The 14,916-nt window shown below is 39.8% G+C and overlaps 2 protein-coding genes across 3 annotated transcripts; one reads left to right on the top strand and one right to left on the bottom strand.

Annotated features, from left to right (window-relative positions):
* Positions 1-344: 344 nt before the first annotated feature.
* On the bottom strand, positions 345-2,558 carry LOC122761725. 2 transcript variants are annotated; one of them, XM_044016973.1, is made up of 3 exons: positions 2,509-2,558; positions 1,296-1,439; positions 345-1,222 (listed from the first exon to the last, which is right to left on the bottom strand). In XM_044016973.1, the coding sequence occupies exons 1-3, from the start codon at positions 2,528-2,530 to the stop codon at positions 495-497; spliced, it is 894 nt and encodes a 297-aa protein (XP_043872908.1). In that variant the 5' UTR covers positions 2,531-2,558; the 3' UTR covers positions 345-494. The 2 variants fall into 2 exon arrangements, with proteins under 2 accessions (XP_043872908.1, XP_043872907.1); XM_044016972.1 differs by lacking the exon at positions 2,509-2,558 and having other exon boundaries at positions 1,296-1,781.
* Positions 2,559-4,107: 1,549 nt separating this feature from the next.
* Positions 4,108-14,697, top strand: LOC122761726 (hemicentin-1-like). Its single transcript, XM_044016974.1, has 10 exons — positions 4,108-4,207; positions 4,304-4,339; positions 4,892-4,924; positions 5,576-5,866; positions 5,951-6,217; positions 6,877-7,146; positions 8,139-8,408; positions 12,122-12,415; positions 13,420-13,692; positions 14,394-14,697. The coding sequence occupies exons 1-10, from the start codon at positions 4,177-4,179 to the stop codon at positions 14,678-14,680; spliced, it is 2,052 nt and encodes a 683-aa protein (XP_043872909.1). The 5' UTR covers positions 4,108-4,176; the 3' UTR covers positions 14,681-14,697.
* The last annotated feature ends 219 nt before the right edge of the window (positions 14,698-14,916 follow it).

The raw sequence follows: 14,916 nt of genomic DNA, 5'->3' as shown, positions 1-14,916 counted from the left end.
TTTCTCTGTTAATACGGAGCAAAGAAAACCAGAAAATACTCACATTTAAGAAGCTGGAAAAATCAGATAACTTATTTTAAGAAACTTAAGAAAATAGTTGGCGATTAATTTAGCAGTCAATTAATAATCAAAAAAATAGCCGCAGCCCTGAATAGTTTGGTCCATAAAATGTCACTAAATATTGACAAAAGTTGCTCTTTGTTGTTGTTGATGTTCTCAGATGTCTTAACATATTCACTTTTAATGACTTCTTTGTTATGTGGAGCAAAGAAAACCAGAAAATACTCACATTTCAGAAGCTGAAAAATCAGTTCACTTATTTTAATTATATAAAGAATTGATTATAAAACATGTTTTGAATCATTTAGCAATCGATTAATAATTGCAATCAAACAAGAGCAATAAACATACAAGTATATATATAAAACAGAAAAAATAATATATGTGTAAAAAATGTGTTGTTATTTACAGTCAGAAAAGTGAACCACGACAAATCACAGTTTGTCCAACAGCTTGTTCATCAGCGTCTCAAAGCCCTGCTGTGCTGACCTCAGCTGTGCAATCGTCTCCTCGTGGCGCCGCTGACTCGCTGCTTCTGATTGCTGCAGGAACTCCATCACCTCGTCATCCACCCTTCTGCGTTTGTGGGGTATGTGTGCGGTCGGAGGCGGCGGTGTTCCTCCTCCTAACCCCTTTGTCAGGGCGCTCGAAGTCTCTGAAACTGCTGCTGTGCTGCTGCTGCTGCTGCTCATTTTCCCCAGCGCCTCCCTGCGCACCTCCAACCCCTCAGACGAGCCGATGACGGGGAAGACCACGTCGTGCCGCACTCCCAGCAGGTCGTCCATCTCGGCCAAAAACTGGAAGCGCGTGGTCGCCTTCCCTGGCGTCCGGCTGTTGTCCTTTACCTTCTTGTACGCCTCCATGAGCGTGTTCCACTTCCTGGCCACCTTCTCGGGACAGAAGCAGAGGTGGAAGTGTTCCCCGAGCTTCTGCGCCGCCTCGCTCCACAGCATCTTCTTCTTGGGCTTTGCCGTCTTGAGGCGCGCGTTGAGGTCCTGCAGGGTTCGCGGCAGACTGTCGCCGTCGCTTGTGACGTGCTGCCGCATCAGGTCGATGAGGAACAGCGTGTGGTCCTTGGTGAAGCCGTCGTTGGTGGGTGGGGACGAAGGGCTGGGCGCCGGTGACGAGCGGCTCTCTGGCCCGATGTTCTCACATTTAAAGTCTGAAACATGGAAACATTATTCTTCAGAATCTCACGTAAAATCATGTTTAAGCTGTATTGTTGTTCAACTCACCGAGCTCTATCAGATTGACTGGTACTGACAGGTTTTTGTCACTGTAGAAGACGGTGGGGTCCACAGCGTGTTGGTACAGAGGACCAGGGAACGGTGTTTTCCTCTGAGGATCCACAAACATTTTCATATCCATGTCAAGGTAAACTAAAAAGAACAAATAACACAGGTTATCAACTTTATAGACATGATAGTGCACAGAGTTAGTTAATCCAATTACCTTTTTTTTACTCAAAAATGTCAAAATCATGTGATTTTTTTTTCCATAATATCTGGATATTAATAGGCTATATCCTTATATATGGGGATATAAAAATGCACACAGGTCGTTTCTCGAGTTTTCTCTTAAGATGTGTGAAAATGACAAATACACTCCAAAATAAAATACTGTTTAAGATCTGGACTACATGCAACTGTTATTACCTTTCATTCCAGTATAATACCTGGTTTATTTTTATTTATTTGCCTTTTTAACCCACAGGTGACCAAAGTGCTTTACAAAATAAAAGCCTTACAGACACACAGCATTAAGAACACACATTATAAAAAAAAAACAAATTCATGAAACAAACCAAAGCGTGAAAAATACCAATTAAAAACACAAGAATAAAAGTGGAATAAATATTAATATGTTTTAAGGTAAGTGAAAACTTACCTTAAAACATGGTAAGTGAAAACATTAAGGATATGTATGTGCATTACACTCATAATTACACATTGTTTATAGTATTTCTCCACAAAAACAAACTAGTTTGACAGTTCGTTAGTGTTACGGAGGGAATAGAATAAAAATGTCACTGCAGTTTTAACTGTGCAGTAAAAATTAAACCAAAACAACAGAAACCTCAATAACTAAAATAACCCTTAACACTAAGCCCAGAACTAGCAAACAACACGAGCGCTTACAATCTATTTCACACTCATTAAGAGTTCATTTTGATTCACACTCTCACAAAAACTCATCATAAATATCTAACTTAAAACGGTTCAGTGACGAATGAGAAGCGTTTCAAACCATCTCTGGGTTTAGTCGCTGTTAGCAATGTTAGCAACGCCAGACGATAACAACGCTCCGCGCAGTATTTTGCGCACGAAAAACAGCGCAGCGACGAGTCGGCGGATAACGGCCTTACACGGCATTGTGCGTACGACTGATTTAACACAAGACAGGAGCACAATAAAGTGTCAGAGTAAGAGTTTTTCTGGTTGTTATTACTGTTCACGGGAGCGGCAGCCATCGTCGGAATTCGGAGGTCGGAACTGGGAGTGACGTCACATCCGAGTGAGCGTTGACAAATCGGAAAAAATCCCAGGTGAACCGTGAGTTTATTATGTTAGATTAATGTTAAATTATACTAATCAATAGAAAGGGGATTTTATTAGCGTCAGCTACGCACAGTAAAGTGCACAGAACGACATCTGCTGGTATTGTTTAATATCAGCAACTGTAATATATGACATCGGGAGTTACGGAATAGGATTAGGGCCAAATGTGAAGAAAAAAAAAAATTCCTGAATCTGTTTAATTCTGAGATTAAAGTCAGATTATTTTTTTCTTCTCACAATTCAGATTTTTTTTTTAATTTTGTCTCCAGAATAATTCATATGTAGCCCTAAATTTAGTATTTAAATATCGTATTTTCAGAAAACTGCAATGCTACAGTTCAAAATGCTGACTCACAACAATAATTTTGAAAATTGTGACACTTACGCTCGAAATACTGACTCAGCATTCCCAACTACCCAAGAAGATAGTAAAGCACATGACTATTATTTTTTGAATAAGATTTCAAATTATAGTTATTAACTTTTTAATTCTTGAACAGAAAAGTTAGTTTTAGTGGTTGAATTTGGTTTGTTAGTTGCCAAAAACATATATATACATATATATATATGTATATATATATATAAATATGTGGTGACTATCCAAAAATAAAAACTTATTTGTCACCTGATGGTGGTTGGAGGAAGAACTTTACTCAAGTTCAGAAGAAAAATGAAAAGGAAAAAAGGTTGTGGAAGGTTGGTTATTAACAAAAAGTCTCATGTAGTTGATGTGGATTGTGGCAAACAAAAGTTTCCTGGCTTTCCCCTGGAGTCGGTAAGAACTGTGTGCCCACCACCATCCAACTTAAACTAATTACACTTAATTTCAGGGAGCTGTGCTGCTGCTGTGTCAAGCAAACAAAAGAAAAAGGTACCGCACTCTTGTGGTCAAAAATAAAACTTGCACAAGACACTAACTCAAAAGTGGCTCCTACAATATCTATATGTATATATATATATATATATATATATATATATATATATATATATATATACATATATACATACATATGTACATACAGTATATACATAGGTGTATGGGTCTTAGAGAGTAAATAGTTTTAATAGTAGTTTTTCTTCCATTTGCATGTCTAGAGAGAATGGTTTTGACATTTCTGACTCCTACGAAGTCTCTGTGAAGTTTTTGGTTATTAGCAAGTTTGTTACACGTGGGCTTTGTGTAGAAAAAAACCTGCAGTTTCCGCTGATGCTTTCAAAGCCACAACACACACACACAAGTGTGCACAGGTATAAAACTGTGCAACTATGATTTTAACTAAAAATGAGTGAAATCAGACTTAGTGTCACCGTCGTTGTCTTAAAATGTTCTGAAACAAAAACAACTGTTTCAATTCCCTAAAGTGTCGGTCACGTTCAGCACAAATCAGCACTTTGAATTCAAGTCAGAGACTTCCTGTCGCCTTAACATGAAAGCAGCACACAGAGAGAGCCATAGAGAGAGAGCTGAATTTAGATTTGAATGTGCCAAACACGCCCATCATGTGTTTCTTTCACACAGGAGTAGAGTGAGCAGCTCAGATGTGCAGCTCAATGGAAAATGTATCTCATTAACGTCCTCGCTCTCCTGTGTAAGTTTGTTTGATTTATTTTTGTTTATTTTTCATGAAAAAACATTGATTTTATCTGTTCCCGTGCTGAATTGTTGTGATTTCGTGATTTGACAGATTTCATTGCTCGTGCTGCAGCTCAGGATCAAAATGGTGAGGATTTTTTTTAATGTTTTAAAAGCAGTTACACACAGTTTTATTTGTGACACTTCTTTTTAAATTCAGAACACGTTGTTGTTGTAGGAAGTTCAACCATGAGGAAGATGAAGAAGTTCTTTGTTGTCGTGACACTTCCTACAATCATACTTCTCATATTTCACAGTCACATTGTCCAAATGTGTTTATTTTTGTGGTGGATTGGACCTCAACAACATTGTTGGTCAAACACAATTGCAATTTTAGTGGCAACATAATATTTAGGTCAATATTGACTGTCACAGATTTTTTTTGTCACAGAGAATTTGAGAAAGATTAATTGTTCAGCCTTAGCTTTCATCATCAAAGAAAGACAATTGTTGGACAAACACCAAAATAAAGTTCATTGAAACTAAAGTTAATGAGCTGAAATTAGGTTAATGTTGTTAATGTCAGAGGTCTCAAACAGCCGCCCCCTGTTAACACCTAAAAGTTTAACAATTTTCTTTTTTTTCAGTGTATGTTCTTAAATGTTCTTTAATTCTTTCTCTTCTTCTTCCTCTCCTGCAGTCACCACCGCCCCTCCTTCAACCACTGTTTATGGTGAGACTTTCAAGCACATTATTCTTCAAATAAAAAATAAAACAAAAGGTTTATTAACTTCCTGAATGTTTTAAATATGGTAATAAATGAATGGTGTAGATGAAAATTCAAAAGTCTGCGTTGACGAGAAAGAAAACTTAGCGCCTGTGAAGTCATCGTAGGTGTGGGCAGGAAGTTCAGTGTAATTATTAGTTTGTGTGAAATGACATCATCACAAATTCTCTCTTTCTTCTTCTTCTTCTGCCTTTCTCATGGATCCTAGTAAAAAATAAGTCAAATATGTTTTCATTGAACTGCATTTCAGACAGACTAACAAATATGCTAGTTAGTTAGCTAGCTACCTAGAGATAGATAGATAGATAGATAGATAGATAGATATATTTAGGGCAGCCCGTGGCCAAGTGGAAAGGGAACTTGACTTGGAACCGGAGGGTCGCCGGTTCAAATCCCCACCCGGGGCTGGGGTACCCCTGAGCAAGGTACCCAACCCCCAATGCTCCCCGGGCGCTACTCAGTTCTAACTAGGATGGGTCAAAATGCAGAGGAATACTTTCCCTAAGGGGATTAATAAAAAAAAACTAACTTTATATAGATAGATAGATCTAACTAATCCAAACTAATCTAATAATCTACTCTGATGTGGTCTTGCAGAGCCTCCTGCAGCGTCTCTGCAGCTTCTGTCCTCCTGGACAAATGTGTTCCCCACAGAGAGAGTGCAGCTCATCTGCAACATCAGCGGCGTCTCTGATTGGACCATCACCTGGCACAAAAACGGCCACGTTCAAGGTCCAGACATGAACACGTTTTTCTCTGCGGACGGATCAGTTCTGACAATCACCTCGGCCGCACTGACACACGCGGGAAGTTACGTGTGCAAAGGTCTACACAAAACAAAAGGGGTCGCCACTGAAAACAGTAACTCACTGGACATCAACGTTCATGGTGAGTTTCACCTGGTTTCATCTTCATAGAATGCCCACACAAAATCTGACGTGTCGTTCTTTTGTCTTCGTTGTGTCTGTTTAGAAAAGAAGCCAAAGCCAAGCGTGAGTCGACGACCGGACTTTGACAGGATGTTCGTCAGGGAGTCAGTCACCTTCACCTGTGCTGTCAACATGGGCTCCAGTTGGGAGTATAAGTGGTTCTATAACGGAGCTGAAGTCCAGGCGGCGAACACCGACACTTACATTATAGCTTCTTTAGGTCTGTCTAACAGCGGACGCTACACCTGCAGAGCAAAGAGAGGCTCATTTGAGACAGACGAGAGTGAGACAGCGTCTCTGCAGGTCTCTGGTGAGCAAACCTCACCATCACACATGTGAAACACATGACTAATGTGTTCCTGCTCATCAACAGGAAGTTGTCTCTGCTTTAATGTGGTTTACAGGGATAGATAGATAGTAACCAGCTATCTACCCAGCTAACTAGACGGATGGAAATATACTAGTTACCTAGCTACCTGGAAATTGATAGAAAGATAAAGTTAGCTAGCTTCCTGCTAAATAAACAGATAGAAAGATGCTAGTTAGTTAGCTACCTACCAACAGACAGACAGGCAAGGTAGACAATATAGATAGATAGATAGATAGATAGATAGATAGATAGATAGATAGATAGATAGATAGATAGATGGATAGATAGATTGGTAAGGTAAGTAAGAATGTAGATAGGTAGGTAGGTAGGAGGGCAAGAAGGTAGGTAGAAGGGAAAGTAGGTAGTTTAGAAGGTAGATTGGTAAGTGGGTAACTGGATAGGTCGGTGGATTGGTAGGTAGGTAGTATAAATACAGAAAAAGTATTAATTCATGCAGAAGAAAAGGTATTTTACAACAGTAAGGATAAAAGTGGTTGACAGAGGATGGATGTTTATGACGGTGTCATAAAATATGTACTCAAAAAACTGTATATAAACAGAGTTCCCGATATATATTTGATTGTCTTGTTTTTCTTCAGACCCACCGACACCGTCCCTGAAGCTGCTGTCTCCATGGCTGAACGTGTTCAAAGGTGAGAGGGTGGAGCTGCTCTGTGAAGTCCATGGCCCTGATTGGTCGTACACCTGGTACAAACAACAACAGAAGTTGCAGCTGGACGTAAGCGAACCATCTCTCAACATCACTGAGGTCACGAATGCTGACGCTGGAGTGTACACCTGCAAAGTTCACCTGGAGTCCAGGAACGTGATCTCCAGCTTCAGCAATGGACAGACTGTCGTTGTTTATGGTGAGATGATGATGATTTAACGAGTTAACGATTAATCTGTCAAATATGGTTCATCAGCTGGAAATGACTAGTTTAACTGCTCATTCAACATTAATACTGGCTATTAGTTACAGTGATTTAATAATAAACTATTGTGTCTGTATTTACAATAAATTACTTTATTATTGATATAAATATGTCACTTTAATTTAGCAATGATTTACTGTACAAAAACTGTTTTTAACTGTAACTTTGTGCTAATATTGTGTAATATTACTTGATTTAGTAGTAAGCTCCTGTATAAATACACATTTTCATTTAAAAACAGTAGATAAGTGTTGAACTACTCAGATTCCACAGTCATTTCCTATATAAATATAGTTTTAAGCTTGGTGTAATACAATTTAGATATATGTAGTGTTACTTTGCTTTAGCAGTAATTTCCTTTTAAAATACAGTATTTTATTGTAATATAATTCTAATTTAGCACTATTTTTTGTTTGAATGCCATGTTAACTGTAAAAACAGTAGATGTGTGTAATATTACTTTGATTTTGCAGTAGACTCTGTATAAATACAGATTTTAACTGTAAAAAAAGTGATGAAATTTAGCAGTATATTTGTATGAATGCCATTTTTAATTGTTAAAACAGTTGATACAGTAGATTCCATCATGCATTCATAATATTTGGCTCAAGTAGGATTTACAGTAATTTGTCAAAATGTTTTGGGAAACACAGTATGATCTTTAGCAAACGCAGTACGATCTTTGGCAAACGCAGTACGATCTTTGGGAAACAGTACGATCTTTGGCAAACGCCGATGCGATCTTTGGGACACAGCTTATCTTTGGATCAAACGATCAGTACGTACAATCTTTGGCAAACACAGTACGATCTTTGGCAAACACAGTACGATCTTTGGCAAAAACAGTACAATCTTTGGGAAACAAAATGTTTCTATTTAAAATACTGTTAGTAAATTAGCGTTAATAACTTTTCACTCTGTTTTAGAAAACACACCAAAGTCAACTGTGAGCAGAGTCCCAGGCTTTAACCCCATGTACGTTGGAGAACATGTGAAATTGACGTGTGGTGTGGACATTGTCTCCACTGGCTGGAACTATCAGTGGTACAAAGACGGAGGGATGCTAATGTCTGCCACCAACAAAACCCTCAGTCTCCACCTCCGTCTCACTGACGGAGACAATTACTCGTGCAAGGCTGTGAGAGGCGGAACTACATGGACGGACCCCAGCGCCAAAACGACTTTAGAAGTTCGCAGTGAGTTTTTTTTGTTTTGTTCTTTTTTAAAGAGCAAAAATGCTGTTAACTTGAAATGACTCAGCACAAAAAGTGTTGTTAACAGTTTCATAATTTAAAACGATCTAAAATGACTTTATTGGACTGATATTGGACCCTAAATTCGTGGATTCTTGCCCCCCCAAAAAATAAATTGTGAATTTTGCCATTTTTCTGTCTCAGCTGGCTAAAATCGAGCTAAATTTGTCTCCGTGTTAGCGACATAAGCTAAACTTTCCTTGTGTAACATAAACTTTGGTCTGAACTCTGCTTGTGAGGTCAAGCTGCTAATGAATTAATGCGAAAAATTAACACGTTTTAAAATGCGACATTGGTAGGGACATTTTATTTAAGTATAATAGTGCTAAATAATCATTACTTATCTATAATTAAACATTACTTAAGCACTACTTTACCTATATTTTGTGTCAAACACGCAAATATGATTTCATAAATCACTTACAGTTAGTACAGTTAGTAAATGCTGCATTTATTAAAGGTTTCTAATCATTACATAACTATAATTAAGCATTACTTAAGCATACTTTACCTTTATTAATGCTCCTTGTGAGTTATCCCTTAATTATGGCTACATAATTACAGTACAGAATAAGCATTAGTTAAGCACTTATTAAACTTTTTATGTTTTATTAACATTAAGGGAGCATTAATTAACATGAAGAATGGTCAATAAATGATTCTTAAGCACTGTTTTACTTTTATTAATGCCTCAACTATGACTCCATAAATGTACAGAATAAACATTAATGAACTATAATTATGCAGTTATTAACTGTTATTACCCTCTGTTTATGTTTTGTTAATGTTAAGGGAGCATTACTAAACATTACCAATGATTATTAGATGGTAAGTTATTAAGTCATTTTAATTAATAATTTATTAACCATCACGTCGCACTACTGTGTTAACTGATGTTACTAGTAGCTTTATAAATACTGAATTTATTCCTTAAATAACCTGATAAAGGTATGATATTATGTGTGTAGTTAAATCAATAATTAACACTTAGTAAATGGGTTATTACAGCGTTATTCAACATAGCCTCTCAGTTTCGTGCGGCAGCTGGAGTGAAGTGATAATTAAACCTTAACGGGTTTTGGTTTGTTGCCGTGGCAAGGCAGTGAAACAGCATTCTGAGAGCGATAGGCTTCCGTTTTCTGTTGAAACAGGATGTTGTGGTTGACGCTGGGTGCAGGGAGGGCGGCTCGCAGCCAGCTCAAACGCTCACAGCACGCTTACAGCGAGCTCACAGCACGCTCAGCTCACAGCGCACCACAAACGCTGCTCTGTTGTCTAAACAAATGGGAAACGTGCTCAGATCGAGGTGTGGACACAGGAAATATTGTTATTATTATTATTGTTGTTATTTATCTTAAACTGCAAGATAGTTGGATTTTTGTGTGAATTTCATAAAAATCTGACACAAAAAGTAATAGCTGTTACTGTGTTACTGTGTTTTTATCATAACTTCACAGTAGTTGTGCCACATATTAAAGCTGAACTATGTAAGTCTTGTTGTCAGAATGCTAAAGGGGACATATTATACCCTATTTCCCCCATTAAAATAGTTCCCTGGTGTCCTAATGAACAGGTCTGTGAAATGTCTAGGTCAAAATACCTAGATGAAGCATCATAGCAGTTCAATAACCCTGCTAAACCCACCTCTTTCAGAACGCTCGGTTTTCGTGCATGGTCCCATTATATGCAAATGAGACACAGGCAAACACACACCCACTTCTTCCAGGGGGTTCCTGATTTGTCCTCTTTACAGTGCTCACTCGCTCAGCTCCATTTCTCTCCCCCTCCCTCCACTAGTTCTCTGACAATATCAACATGGCAGCGTGCGCAGAAAACAACGAGAGTGCCGTCACAGGAAGAGACGTCCTACATAAGGATCGAGCCTAACAGTGCCGAACTGTAAATCAGTTAAAAACACTTAGGGACAGCACCACTGATCGCCACCGCTGATCGCTGCATGAACTGCTGCTGTATGTGACTGTATCAGACTGAGTCTGTGCTCCGGTCATGGAGGACGTACTGAAGAAATATGTTTAATTAGGACGTGTCAGAATGGTCAGTTATGAGCTCTGTGTGACCTTTTCTTAAAAATGTGTGTGTTTGTACGTCGGTGAAATACGGCCGCTGACTAAATACGGCGACCGTATACGGTGCGAACACACAAACACACGTTTGCTGACTTTATCCGGCACATTAGCTTCATATATAAAATCCTCTGTAAAACACTGCGCTCCACTGTGCAGCCACCAACAGCACACTTGTCCCTCCGTGTTGACATAATACCGCTCTTCCTCCCTCGCCTGCACTCTCGCAGGGACAAGGTGGAGCTAAGGTGGAGCTCGCGAAGTAAACTTACTGGTGGGGCGGTAACCTTCGTGGTGAAATGTGCATGCTGCCGTCATAAGCGCAGGGAATTTAACATCGAGTGTTTCATCGCCTATACTTACACTAAGGGGGACCACGAAAACATGACTGAGTATTCTTTTTCCACACTTTGGCGACTGGTAGGGCCTCCAGAGTCCCAAATATCAGTATTAAAATGGTTAAAAAGTTGATTTAGCATAATATGTCCCCTTTAATGCTAATGTCGCTACATTTAAGACCTAAGTTTCAGAGAACAGGGGTAATTTCCTTAATCTAAAGTTCTTTCAGCTTTCTTATGTATCAGAGGACCAAGGTAATTTTCTTAACCTAAAGTTTGCCTTTAACATTCAATTCATCAAATTTGTGTTTCATATAACTGGGGTTATTTCCTTAACCTAAAATTCTCCTACAACATTCTGTTTAACCTCAGTCATGTTTCAGAGAACCAAGGTCATTTTCCTTAACCTAAAGTTTGCCTTTAACATGTTTCGGCTGGATTACTGTAATTCACTTTATGTGGGGGTTAGCACGTCCTCTATTGTCCTTCTTGTCGTCAGATGGTACAACACGCTGCCGCACATGTACATTTGTGCACATTTCCCCCATTTTAGCCTCACTCCACTGGCTGCCCACACACTTCAGGAACGATTTTAAAATGATTTTTATTTGCCTAGCCCCGCCCTGTCTCTCTGAACTTCTACACCCATATTCACCCGCTCGCTCTCTCAGGTCAGCTGATCAGCTGCTCCTGAGTGTGCCTAAAACCAAGTGGAAGCTCAGAACTCGGGTCCAAAACTTTTTTAATCCCTCCTTAAAACCCACCTTTTCTCTTTGGCCTTGACACTTCATGAGACATTGATTTTTATTTATTTTATATATTATAATTTGAATAGATTTTATTGTTTTTTATTGTATGGCTTGTGTTTTTTGGATTGGATTGGATTTATTTTGCCTAAAGCTTTCTTTCAACACCACTTTTAAACTCACTCATGTTTCAGAAACCCAGGGTTATTTATCTTAATTCACCAACTTTCCAATATTTAAGCCGCACAGTATTTTACTTTCAGTTAGCAGTGACTTTACAGTCGTTGTGTGTGATATTACTGTGATTTTAGGCAGAAGAAATGTTATATGATGCACAAAATGACAGTGTGTCCTGTAACTCCAAAGTGGTTATGCCACATAACATTCAGAATCTGTTATGTTTAGAGAACATTTAGTGATTTATCTGTAGTCTTACTCGACCATCGTCAGTGTCAGTGGCACATAATAATACTGCTGTCTTTCTGTAGGAATACCCGTCCCATTGATGATGAACGCGACTCAGTGGTTGGACGTGTTTCGCACGGAGAGCGTGAAGCTGAGCTGTGGGATGATGGACGGCAGCTCTGGCTGGACGTACACGTGGTACAAAGACGGACAGAAGGTCCAGGCCGACGGCGTCGCGTCTCTGGACTCAGACGGGTCCACGTTGTCCATCAAGTCTGCGTCAGTTCGTCGCACAGGACAGTACAAGTGTAAGGGACACCTGCTGAACAGGTCTGTCCACAGCAACGTCAGCACTGGACAAACTCTCAGAGTGTATGGTGAGTTTGCTTTTAAAGGGACAGTTCAGTGTAGAGTCCAGCATCCCCAGTCTTGTGTTTTCTTGTTAGGGACCGAGCACAAACACCATGGGCCGAAACGGCTCCTGTTACAAATTCATGCGAGAAACCTATTGTTATCCTTCAAAATATTATTAGAGAGGCAAAATTGAGTTCCACCAAATTTACCAAAACTTGATGGGAAGATGAGCAAACTCGTCCAAGCGCATTTGTCGTACCGACATAAAAAAAATGTGCCAACAAGACACAACAAAGATGAAAAGTTGTCAGAAGGTTTTGCGGATTGAAACTGGCGTGGCTGCAGTGTTTTGGCAAATTTCAACCATTCGCCACGAAACAGGAAGTGCTGAAACTAGGTAGGAAGATAGACCAAGACAAACAAAAAAAGTTGACTGTAACCATGGCCTTAACTCAACAGGAAGTCGGCCATTTTTAATTTTGGCGTCCAATTTTCACCTTGAGCAAATTCGTCCAAACGTGTTTGTCGTACTGACATGAACAATTGTTACAAGACACATCAAAGGTGAAAAGTTATCCAATTGTTTTGCTGATTCAAAACGGCGTGGCCACGGCAACCCTCGGTGTTTTGGCAAATTTCGACCATTCGCCTCAAAACAGGAAGTGCCCTATGACTTTAGCACGCATTGAGTTCCACCGAATTTCCCGAAACTTGGTTTGAAGATGTTATAAACCATGGCTCAACAGGAAGTCGATCATTTTGAATTTTGCCGTCCATTTTGGCGATTTGCACCCTACGTAAATGAGCTAGACGCAAAGACGAAAAGTTGCCAAAGATTCAAAAGTGAGGTCAGGGAACTGCTGCACTCCCTGACTTGCATGGGTGACGCGAGGGCCCTATCATGACTGCATTCAGTCCTAGTTCTCCTTTATTGTTGTTTTCTCTAACTATAATAAGAGTGCAACCCCAACTGGACTGGGGGAGCTTTTCGCAGTTATCGCTGACGACATGTTTGCTGTGTCCTCAGATGAGATACCCACTGGCACACTGACACAGGATCCGGACTACGCTGTGATGTTCTTGGGAGAGTCCGTCTCCTTCAGCTGCCACATCGGCGTCTCCTCTGGATGGGAGTACATCTATTACAAAGACGGCAATCGGCAGGCCAACACGGGAGTCGCATTCACAGTCGAGTCCGTGCAGAAGGTGAACGGAGGATCTTATAAATGCAGAGCGAAGAGAGGCAGAAACCCTGAATTCTACAGCCGCTTCGGTCGCGACATAAAGCTTATCGTTGAAGGTTGGTTCTGTTCACTGATTCTGACTTTGTCTTTTCCAGCTGTTGTTGTGTATTTTTTTATGATTTAGAAACAGTTCACGTCTTTATCTCACTGTTAGACAGACTCTTCCTGCAGGAAACACAACTTTATAAAGCACTCACTCTCCCACACCAAAGCCCATAGAGAAAATCAGTGATTTTAGCTCACAGGGACACTGGAGCTGGTGCCTCGTGTGGTCAGTTTATGTCACTGAGGTAAATTTGAAAAAATTATTCAAGATGCTGAATTTACAAAACAACACATTTGAACTTAGTGATGGAGACAGCAGTGGATCAACAACTCCTGTGTGCTGTGATGTAAAATCGATGATTTTCTCTATGGGCTTTGGTGTGGGAGACTGACACAAACTTCCACCATCTTCTGTCTATGATATTTTAAGAACATGGGGGGGACAGGAGCACAGGAGCTGGTGGTCTACTGCTGCCTCGTGTGGTCAGTTTGTGTCATGGGGTTTGGTGTGGGAGAGTGAGTGGTTAATGAAATTGCGTTTCCTGTGGAAAACAGTCAATATAACAGTGAGATAAAGGCGTGAACATATTCTTAAGTTATCGTAGACTTAAGCAGGCTTATGAATATATATAAAATGTAAACCCTAACCCTTTAAAAGCTGCAGGTCATGGTGTGTCATTATAAACTGAAACTCTCGCCCTCTGTCTTTCAGAGAAAAAGCCCAAACCTCTGATGACTCAGGAGCCAAACGCTGACAGGGTCTACGTCGGAGAGTCGGTGTCCTTTGCATGTAAAGTTGGGATCTCGTCAGGGTGGGAGTTTCTCTGGTACAAAGATGGAGCTGCGCTTCCTTACAACAGCAGCAGCAGCAGCAGCTTTACAGTTCACCACGCCACCTCATCGCATGGCGGGGTTTACCAATGCCAGGCCAAGAGAGACAAGTCTGCATTCCACACAGAGCAAAGTGACATGCAACGCTTACAAGTGTCTGGTGAGTGAGAGGACATTTGTGTCTCCAGCTGCCTCAGAGTGATCAGGTTTTTGGCTCTTATTTTGAAAGGAAGTGGTGATATTAGATGACTGTTGTATATTAGGAAAATAAAGTCTTATACAGGTGAATAGAATCAAAATGTGTATTTTATTTTCTAGGATTTACTACCAAAGTGAAATAACATAAAAAATGTGTATTTATTTTACGAGAATAACCTTTAAACTTGCTTTAACTTGTCTCTTTT

This window comes from Solea senegalensis, unplaced genomic scaffold (genome assembly GCF_019176455.1).
Source record: "Solea senegalensis isolate Sse05_10M unplaced genomic scaffold, IFAPA_SoseM_1 scf7180000014935, whole genome shotgun sequence".
In the NCBI taxonomy this organism is placed as follows: domain Eukaryota; kingdom Metazoa; phylum Chordata; class Actinopteri; order Pleuronectiformes; family Soleidae; genus Solea; species Solea senegalensis.
This window is presented reverse-complemented; position numbering and strand designations above follow the sequence as displayed.